We start from the raw sequence: 11,048 nt of genomic DNA on the forward strand, positions 1-11,048 counted from the left end.
ACAATTCTATACAAATCATATCCTAGCTAACTTATATTGTATTATACATGTATTCTAATATATTATGTAATCTTGAGATACCATAGACACGTATGCAAATGTTTTGACATATCATATCGACCCATGTATATATATTATTTGGAACAACCATAGACACTCTATATGCAGTAATGTTGGAGTTAGCTATACAGGGTTGAGGTTGATTCCAAAAATATATATACTTTGAGTTGTGATCTAGCCTGAGACGTGTATACACTGGGTCGTGGATTGATTCAAGATAATATATATCGATTTATTTCTGTACATCTAACTGTGGACAACTAGTTGTAGGTTACTAACGAGGACATCTGACTTAATAAACTTAAAACATCAAAATGTATTAAAAGTGTTGTAAATATATTTTGAACATACTTTGATATATATGTACATATTTGTTATAGGTTCGTGAATCGACCAGTGGCCAAGTCTTACTTCCCGACGAAGTAAAAATCTATGAAAGTGAGTTATAGTCCCACTTTTAAAATCTAATATTTTGGGCTGAGAATACATGCAGTTTTATAAATGTTTTACGAAATAGACACAAGTAATTGAAACTACATTATATAGGTGAATGATCGAAGCCGAATATGCCCCTTTTGCTTGGTAGCCTAAGAATTAGTAAACCGATCTACTAATTGACGCGATTCCTAAAGATAGATCTATTGGGCCTAACGAACCGCATCCAAAGTACCGGATGCTTTAGTACTTCGAATTCGTTTTTATCATGTCCGAAGGATTTCCCGGAATGATAGGGGATATTCTTATATGCATCTTGTTAATGTCGGTTACCAGGTGTTCACCATATGAATGAATTTTATCTCTATGTATGGGATGTATATTGAAATATGAAATCTTGTGGTCTATTATTATGATTTGATAATATATAGGTTAAACCTATAACTCACCAACATTTTTGTTGACGTTTTAAGCATGTTTATTCTCATGTGATTATTAAGAGCTTCCGCTTTTGCATATACTAAAATAAGGACAAGATTTGGAGTCCATGCTTGTATGATATTATGTAAAAACTGCATTCAAGAAACTTATTTTTGATGTAATATATTCTTATTGTAAACCATTATGTAATGGTCTTGTGTAAACGGTATATTTTAGATTATCATTATTTGATAATCTACGTAATGCTTTTTAAACCTTTATCGATAAAATAAAGGTTATGGTTGTTTTAAAAATGAATGCAATCTTTGAAAAACGTCTCATATAGAGGTCAAAACCTCGCGACGAAATCAATTAATATGGAACGTTTATAATCAATATGAACGGGACATTTCAACATATACGTGTCATACTTTTATGCTCTGAACACAAGTACGAAAACAAACATTCCACAGCGAGTTAGAACAAAAAGCCTCAATTCTATTATCATTAGTTACACTTGCAGGGTGTAAACGTGAACTTATGTTATGTGATCACATGGGCATGACGAGCCCTCATTCGGACGGTTCGCTACCGTTAGCGGATGAAATATATTTTCGAGTATAGTGTATGTTCTAACACTACGTAACAGGGTACAAAACAGTTAAGTTTTGATAATTGGGTGCTCGCGAACGTGCAACAACTTTTAGAATGCAAACGATTTAGATAATCAACTTTATGGAAATATTAAATCTTGTGGTTCAAAAACAACGTAACTAATACACTTATGATTTCACCAATGTTTTCGTTGACAGTTTTCTATATGTTTTCTCAGGTCCTTGAATGCTATGTGATACATGATTTCGCACTCTTTTTTATACTTGCTTGGATGTCGAGTATACATGCATACATGGAGCGTCTTTTGACTTTACTTAAATTGTGTCGTGCATAGGTTTGATTTGTACTTAAAACGTTGTGACTTATTTGGTCGTTGAACTACTTTGTAAACTTTGAAACATCCTTACATTTGAAATGAATGCGACATATTTTGGTCAAACGTTATTTTAAAGACTTATGACCACGTAACGGGACCTAAGTAGACGACGCCGTCAATGACGATTTTGTCGGGTTGCTACAGTGGGATGGTGGTTGTAGTGATGTTTGTATGTTGAAACCCTTGGATTCCGGATGTTTGGAGGTTGTTGGCGGCTGCCGGCTGTTACCTAGGAATGTTGGCGACTGTTGGTGGCCTAAGATGGTTGCTAACGATCGCTGGTGGTCCCTGGTGGCTGCAGGCGGTTGCTCTCGGCTTCTGGTGGTTTTGTCAGCCGTGAACTGAGCTAGGACGGGTTGTCTGGTGGCTACCGGAGGCTGCCGGCGGTTGATGGCGATTTAGATTACTTATGACGCTGCCAGCGGCCGTAAGCGTGTTACTGGTGACCTATTGTAGTGATGGTTGTGGTTGGCGGAATCTGTGGGTTTGTAATTGTCCCCAGAAAATTCGGCGATGATAGTCGGGTCTCTTTTGGTTTGACGTCATTCGTTGTACTGTTCGGTTGCCGTCCGCTGTAGTGTTCATGACACTCCCGTAGTCGAGTCTATTCGGGCGGTATCGATGTCGTTGCCGGCGTGTGTTGACTTTGTTGACCATGGTAAATTGATGTTTTTTGAAGTAATCCTCTCGGGGTCCTTTTATCCGCTCGAACGGGGTTTTGATCTTACTTGACGAACGTGTGGTTCTCTGATTTGGAGTGTTATATGATTCCTCGGGTACGAGAGGTTATTTTGATTTGCAGGCCTCGGGTTAGGTGTTGCTGGAGTGCCCGACGTTCATTTTAGTGTGCGGCTTTTAAGTAGCGTAGATTGTGGCGTTGGATACGTGCCCGGTTTTATGTTGTGTTTAGATTTAGGTTTGATGGTTGTACGTTTGTTGTATCTTTACATTTTCAATGCTCTAGCTCTCTTTCAATCATTGTTTTCGTCCATTGTTTGTTGGACAATCAGAGGTAGCCTTTACAATTTCAATCATTGCCGTCTGTATGTACCATCGGATCTTTATGATCTTTATATATATATATATATATATATATATATATATATATATATATATATATATATTAATATTTTCGTCGTAAAAAAATACAATTCAATATATTCATATTCAAATAAACTATTGTAATTGTACGTTCTTCATCACCTTCAAATTGTGATTTGTTCTCATGATGATTCTTACAATAAATTAAGCTTAAATACATTATCTATATCATAATCCTAAACCTCATTTATCATCAAATTGAATCAACAACAACAGATGTGAAGCTATTTGATTCGTGTTCTTCGTTCCTCAAAAAGTCAACGCGATTAGGACTTCGGATTAATCAGGATCGATTTGAGGAAATGTGAAAATGTAGAAGTGTTCAAAATCTCATCGTGAAACTATCTGCAAAAACTCGGTTCCTAAATCGAAGAAACGAATTCGAATTTCAATGTCAAAGGTTCGAGAGAAAAATCAACGGTTTGTGTTCATCATTAAATTCATGAATTATGTGATGATTCAGCTTTAGTTAATGATTTACGAGTAGGGGTGTGCATGGTACGGGAAAAAACCGAAAAAACCGAGGACCGGATCGAACCGGACCGGAACCGAACCGGACCGAGGAGTTTCGGTACGGTCCATGGTCCTTAAATTTCATATTTTTCGGTCTTCGGTACGGGACGGACCGAACCCGAAAAAACGGGAAAAATACCGGACCGAAACTCAATCATTAATGAATAAATTCTTGCATCTGTACGGGTCTATGCACACCTATGAGTTTCAAACCGGGGTCGATGCTTTCGACATCTGGAAGGTGACCCTTTTATTAGTTCATCTATGCAGGAAAAATTTCAGTGATTGGAGTCTATATTCTTGTGGTCATATAGCTTTCAATTGTTATACTTATTTGAAGTCTGTACTACATATAAACCTGGTGTTCTAGACTTGGCTGGGAGTCTCCCCATTTATATATAGTTGAGTTTTTCAAAGAAAACTATTATGAATTAACTTCATCACTGAATCAATGTATCTATATTATATTATATTTAATTTACTTTATTGGTTATAATGGATAATGGATATTATACTTGACATATAATTAATCTATTACCAGTACAATACATATACTATCTTATTTAAAACAGTACGAAAAAAAATGAAATAGTCATGCTTCTGTACATCTTATTTAAAAGTTAATGAAATACAGATATCTTAAATTGGCTCCTTCTTTCGTGTAATATCTTAATTGACTATAATATATTATTTAAACGTTAAAACTCAATCTTCTGTATATCATATTCCTAATCTTATATACTTAGACAATTATTAATTTGCCAGATTGTCTATAATATGAGTATCTATACAACACCAAAATAAATCAGTAGGACGGTTCTTTCCCGAGAACCGAACCGAAAATCATGGAACCGAACCGAACCGAACCGAGATTATTTGGTACGGTCCTCGGTACGACTTTTTTCATTAATTTGGGACTCGGGACGGAACCGAACCGAATTAGTTTGAGACGGAACCGTACCATGCACAGGCCTATTTACGAGTATTTATGGATTGATTTTGAACAACTTTGATGAAGGAATCACAGCCTGAAAGTGTTTGATTCGAAAAATCACATTTCAAGTTCATATGCTCTCGCTCGCTAAAAGTCAATCACATGTGATTGTAAAATCTCAATAATATGTGATTCTGCATGTCAATCACATGTGATCGTAAACCCTATCGCTTGTGATTATGCGTGTAAAATCTAATCACATGTGATTGTAAAAACTCAATCACATGTAATAAAAATCTGATCAAAGGGCTAAAATCTAAAATTTGTCAGTTGAACACTTTTTCAAAAGATATAAGAGATAATAAGTCAGCCCAGACCACGGATGTTTTGACTTCTAAACTTGACATAAAAACCGAAGTGGCCCACTTCAAGCTCACTTTCATTCCATATGGCCAACGACATAACATACAATTCTTGTTTACTTTTTTTTTTTTTTTTTTTTTACTTTTTCTTTTAATTAAAAAATAAATAATAACTTTAATTAAATATTAATTAAAGTTATTATTATAAAAAATAATTTTAATAATTTTAATTAATATAAAACAATAATGATAACAAATAATTTTATAATATATTTGACACGACAAAAATTCAAAAATTATTCAACACAAATAAAGTGGGAAAAAATCAAAATGGTTGGATACCTATGAAATGAAAGTATATACTTATTTTGGAATAAATTAAACGATAAAGTGACTTATTTTGGGATAAAAGAAAATGCATAAATTATTTGACGTGATTAAACAAAAGATTAAATTATGTATTTGTTATTGTTATATGTTTAAACATATATGATTTTTCGTCTTATATCCGAAACTCGACTAAATCATTTAATCTAATCCAATATAATTTCTGTTTTGTGCCAAAAAAAAAAAAAAATTCACTTTCACGGGTCTTATAACCGAAACTCGAATAGGTCTTATATCCAAAACTCTAATAAATGGAATAAATTGCTTTTAAAAATTTTCTGGTCATTGCTAACTTTCCTTTTAGGGACGAGAGAAATATACAAAAATATCACGACGGATAGAAAGAAAAATAACATAAAACAATTAACCTATCGTAGATACACCACCATTCTAAAAGTGTTCGCTGTCAACTTATGTGTAACCACATAAATCTATCAAGCAAGTTACTAGTCTACCTCATTGACATGAGCATGATCACATGAAAATAATAGTAATTTTTTGTCAGTCTGATTAATTCTTTTAAGCACGAAGTCATTAATAAACAAATTTGCATATCTTACAAGAGTCTACTTCTCATAATCACATCCTCAAGCTCTAAGGTACAATGATGAAAAGGTGAAAGAAACGATATCTCCTTATCAGAGACGAATCAAAAAGAGATGTTGAAGAAAAATCTCCAACGCTACATCCCCATCCATATTTTTATGACACTTAATCGTTTCTTTCAAGCTTTATAATGCGCTTTATGGTGCGGTAGCAAACATCCATTCTGCAATCTTATTAAAGGGATATTTGTCACGTCCCAAAGTCCCATGCCACAAACCATTCTTCAGTTTCACTGACACACCTCATGTCAATGTGTATCAGCTCAAATCAAATCAAGGAAAAATACGGGAAAAACCAGATCTTCACAATCCAACAATACACAATCAGTCCATGCTCTTTTATCAGCAGGGTTTAACAATAACAAATAAAGTTTACTCCGACATGGGTTTAAGAGATGGTTTTACTTTATCTGTAACTTTTGCGGACGGTTCTTAGATATCACTGTTGTCTGGATTTAAGCTACTAAACATCAGAACGATTCCTCTCCATAATCAGCTGGTAGTTCTCAAATCCACTCGGTCACTAAAAGATTAATAATAAACCTTAAAGGTGCATTTACGAAATAAACCAGTTTAAGGAAAAATTGAGATTCTCCCATGTTGAACACAACATAGAAAGGTCATGTCCACTCACATTAAAAGGTTTTATTCATTAAAATATTTCAATTTTCAAATTTATGTTAAAGTAAGGGGACCCGAATTTATAAAACACAGGAACATGAGCTCCAAATCAGTAATATTACCACTCTGCTTCATTACCCATAAGCTCCACCGTCATTTCAAATCCACCACCACTCCTACTATGACTAAAATCCTACTACCGTCATCATCCAAAAGTTTAAAGGCTTAAAACATAAGACATGAGGAATCAAGGATATAAAAAACGGAGACGAAAAAGGTATATAACGGAAAAAAGGTCATTGTAAATGACAATTTTGACAAACCTTTGGTAAAAGGGAATGGTAAAGCTTTTAGTTGAAGTTAATTAACAAAGATGGCAGAAATTTTGTAAACACATCTAGACATCAGGTGTGCGGTTTTTTGATATACAGGGATTAACAACAGAGCTACAAGAACACATAACATACCTCTCCTCCCTGGCTTCTTTAACTCCACAATCATCAAACGGAGTTATAACACGGTATTATCTTCTTCATTCAGAGGCTCCAGTCAATATACGGAGTAATATTCTTCTTTTGTTGATATATTCCTGGGTTTCATCAACGTCAACCCACAAACACATTCATATAGCTTCAGCATAATACATGAAATGATGAAATTCCTTGCCAAGAAAGGGGCCCGTATGTTGCATTTGGCCCGTAGAGAGAAGACTGTGACCAAAACTTTTAAGGTTTTTAAGTGTTCAAGTATAATGAGTACAGCTTTGAACCAGTTGTATTGAAAAGCCAGATTTTTTTCAAGTCATATAACAACCACCACTCTTTAAAACAGTTGACAAATGGAAGACTACGTTAGTAAATTATAATTTCAATCCTAACCCCTGTAAGCTTAAGACCAACCATTATATCACAAGACTGTAAAAGCAAAGTGTAGTTAACAAAGATTGTAAATCATTAAAGAATTTCTGCTTTCCGGAAAAAAAAATTGTAAATCATTATCATTAGCAACCATGACAAAAAAAAAAAGCTATCAAATCAATCAAAAACTTGAAATTTTTGGACTTTTCATCAGCTATAAAGTTCATATTTTGCACTAACGAAAATACAAATATTGATCAACAAATCCCTTAAACGAAAACAGGTGGCTTCAGTATAATATATCAAAATTCTCATCTTGAGAGAGAGACTGTAGTTATTGTGTCAAAGATAAGACTACGACCAAAACTATTGGGAGTATTTTAAGTAATTATGTAAAAGGGTACTGCTTCGAACTGTCATATATGAAATCCCGGTTCTTTTCGAGTAATAAAACAATATCAACTCTTAGAAGATGTAGGAAAATAGGAAAACTCCAACAAATAAAGAAATATTCCTAACCATTGTAAGATTAAGACATGCCATTATATCCATTAAACTTGTAAAAAGAGTAGTTTAGTTAATGTGCAAAATCATTATAGTTATCAACCATATACAAAATAGCCATCATACCAATTCACTTTATACTATAGACCTCACCAGCTACAAAGTTTGTGATTTGCATTTCTAAAAGTGCACATAGGCGTTAACACACTCAAGCAGAAAATAAATGGTAATTAAAGCTACAAGAGTTATTCAAGATGAAAATTTTGACACATCTGAATGTAAGAAATGATTTGGGCATATATCTGACAGTTGAAAGGGTTTACTCCGTAATAAAAGTAAATAATAGGAATATGGGGTTGAGAGGGTTGAGAAATCTTCAAATTGAAATAAAAATTAAACCTTCAAAGTTACATAAGAAAATTTGAACCACATTGAAAAATTCCAAACCATCGTACCTCACACACTGTTAGGAAAAAGTGAAAATCCAACCAAAGCCCCTACATCTATCTGCATTTTCACGCGTGAGTTTGGAAATCAAAGACTGTGTCATATGGTTTTACAAACCCCCTTTTAATTGAAAGTAAAAAAACCAAACTTTGGTGTGGGTTCATGCCATGTAACAGAGAAAATACCTGAAAACGGCCACCAGTGCAGCAGTGTATATGCAATACAAATACCACTGGCCAGTTGAACGTCAAGCTCATTCTAGAATACAAGCATTAAAAAACACTAGCTGATACAAATAATAACATACACACCCAATAATAAGATGTGACCTCAACATAAAACTCATAAGAGAGAACTAGACAAGTCATAAAAAGTACAAGCATAAGTGAATAATACTTAAAATATAATACTTTTTGGCATAGCAAAGTCCACCAATTCAAGCATTTTTTGGAACATAATAAAGTCGCAATTTTTGGAACATAATAAAGTCAAAATACTACATTGTTTTGAAAGCCAATAACTGAAAATAGAGAAATACGGTTTACAAATCTGCTCTTTGGGCAAATGGTTACTTTTTGCTACATATAATAAAGACTTCATTTGCATAACTTTCCGAGACTTGAGAAGATTCAGCGGGAGTCGAAAACTAAAACATGATGAGATCTGCACGATAAATATTTGTATTATAAAATCTTGATTTCAAAAACAGGATTCCCAGCTGAAAAGAGTTTACCAACTGAAACTGAAAAAACATACAGTTCGTGAGTTTGAAGAGCAAGTTTGAAACATATACTACAAAATTTGATCTACAAATTTGACAAACAATCTTTATCAATAAAATCAGTTAATGAAAAAATGTAAATAGCTAAACCAAAATATAGAAAAGCACATAAAGCTTTTATACAAATGTAGTCTGCCATCCAACTACACATTAGATATTGTGATACATATAAACACATACGGACACATATATACACATGCACATATACATACACACATGATTATACCTAAGAAATTGATTTAACGAGCATATAAACACAACACACAAGCAACTGAAGGCAAATGCACTACACATTCACAAAAAGGTTAGTTTTTACTCACCTAGTGACCACGGCCCATGTAAGGTGCACCACCCGGCGGCCTATTACCTCCTTGTTGATTTGGGTAGCCACCTTGACCACCATAGCCTCCCCCTCCTTGATTACCATACCCACCTGGTCCCATCCCACCTTGACCACCAAGTCCTAACAGATTCCCAAGTTGACCTCCCTGGGTCGCAAGCAAAGCAGTCAACGCCTGTCCCAAAGCAGGCGTCAATGCAGGTGGCACCCCACCAGGATTATACCCAGATGGTCCAGCAGGTGCCATCATATGACCACCATGCCCGTGTCCGGGCCCACCACCTGAATTTGAAAACTTACCCTTCTTCGCCGGATGATGATGCCCAGCAGCACCAGCACCAAACTGCCCATGATGCCCACCAGCACCACCACCACCACCCTGTCCGAAAAACCCCTTACCAGTCTGTTTCGGCCCATCAACAGCTTTCTGACAATGCAAAGTATGTCCTTCAAACATCTTATGAGGTTCCTCCAAAGCCTTTTTCGCACTTTCAACACTCTTATACACAAACAAAGCAAACCCCCTAGGTTTCCCAGTCTGTTTATCCAACCCTAACGGTCCATCATCAATCTCCCCAAACTGTGAGAAAAACTCCAACAACTTATTCGGATCAATATCCGCAGCCACATTACTAACAAATATCTTCCTTTGAGTATACTCGGATACCGGAGCCACAGTCGGTGGCGGTGCGGGTACAGGACCCGCAGACGCTAACTGACATGACGTCATACGGTTACCAATTTTCTTTTGAGGCTCTTTTAACGCCTTCTGACAACCAGCTCTATGTTTAAACAATATAAAAGCATAACCTTTCGATTTACCTGAAACTTTATCAACCACAGCTTTACAATCTTCAATCTCACCATACTTGCCAAATTCACTAATTAAAACATCAGCGTTTGTATCCCACCCTAATCCGTGAACAAATATCTTCCTGTGAGCCGGATCAGCATCAGCAATCTTTGAAACGCTTTCGATTAACTCAGGGTGCTTGGAAACAGCTTCTTTTAGTAATAAAATTAATTGCTCTTTAGAAAAAGGTTCTAGAAGCTTCTCAACCGGTTCATCGTCCAATTCCGAATCCCCTGGTTCTCCGGCACCGTTAGATTCAGCTTTTGTTTCGATTTCTGTTTCTTCATCGGGTTCTTCTTCTTCTTCTTCGATTTCCTCTTCTGGCTCTTCTTCTTCTTCTTCATCGAATTCAACTGTTTGGTTGACGTCATCATTAATGGCAGTATGTTCTTGTTGTTCTTCCTTGATTTGAGGTTCTTCCATTGGAACTGCTTCTTGTTGTTGTTGTTCTTCAACGGCTGGTTGTGAAGTTCGAGACTTTCGCTTTTTCGCCATTGAAATTAGGATTTTTTAAGCGTAATTTAGAGGTACAGATAGAGAGACCAAAAATAGATGAGTGGAGGCTAGGGTTTCAAAGGGGTAGGATATATGGATTGTTAAATTAGGGTTATAAATAAATTGGGGGCAATTTATGGTACAGTCACGTGTTTCTCCACACCGCCTGTATAACGATAATAGAAAATAGAGAATATTGCACGTTGCTAGGCAAATATTTTGCAATAATATAAGATTTTTTCCCGAAAAAAACGATTGAACTTGGACTTTTCACCAAAGTCCTTCTAAAAACATGATACAATAGCGACTTGATTAACATCTCGCACAAAGAAAGCATAACGA

General features: G+C 35.3%; 1 protein-coding gene across 12 annotated transcripts; it reads right to left on the minus strand.

Moving 5' to 3' along the window:
- Positions 1-5,574: 5,574 nt before the first annotated feature.
- On the minus strand, positions 5,575-10,827 carry LOC139856114 (UBP1-associated protein 2B-like). Of its 12 annotated transcripts, XR_011761679.1 has the most exons (5): positions 9,339-10,827; positions 8,423-8,495; positions 8,246-8,297; positions 6,897-7,018; positions 5,575-6,331 (listed from the first exon to the last, which is right to left on the minus strand). XR_011761679.1 is itself a non-coding variant. In XM_071845349.1 (2 exons), the coding sequence occupies exon 1, from the start codon at positions 10,704-10,706 to the stop codon at positions 9,339-9,341; it is 1,368 nt and encodes a 455-aa protein (XP_071701450.1). In that variant the 5' UTR covers positions 10,707-10,827; the 3' UTR covers positions 8,508-8,979. The 12 variants fall into 12 exon arrangements, 3 of the variants coding, with proteins under 3 accessions (XP_071701450.1, XP_071701449.1, XP_071701451.1); XR_011761680.1 differs by lacking the exon at positions 8,246-8,297; XR_011761677.1 differs by lacking the exon at positions 8,246-8,297 and having other exon boundaries at positions 6,897-7,139.
- Positions 10,828-11,048: the final 221 nt, after the last annotated feature.

This window comes from Rutidosis leptorrhynchoides, chromosome 6 (assembly GCF_046630445.1).
Source record: "Rutidosis leptorrhynchoides isolate AG116_Rl617_1_P2 chromosome 6, CSIRO_AGI_Rlap_v1, whole genome shotgun sequence".
In the NCBI taxonomy this organism is placed as follows: Eukaryota; Viridiplantae; Streptophyta; class Magnoliopsida; order Asterales; family Asteraceae; genus Rutidosis; species Rutidosis leptorrhynchoides.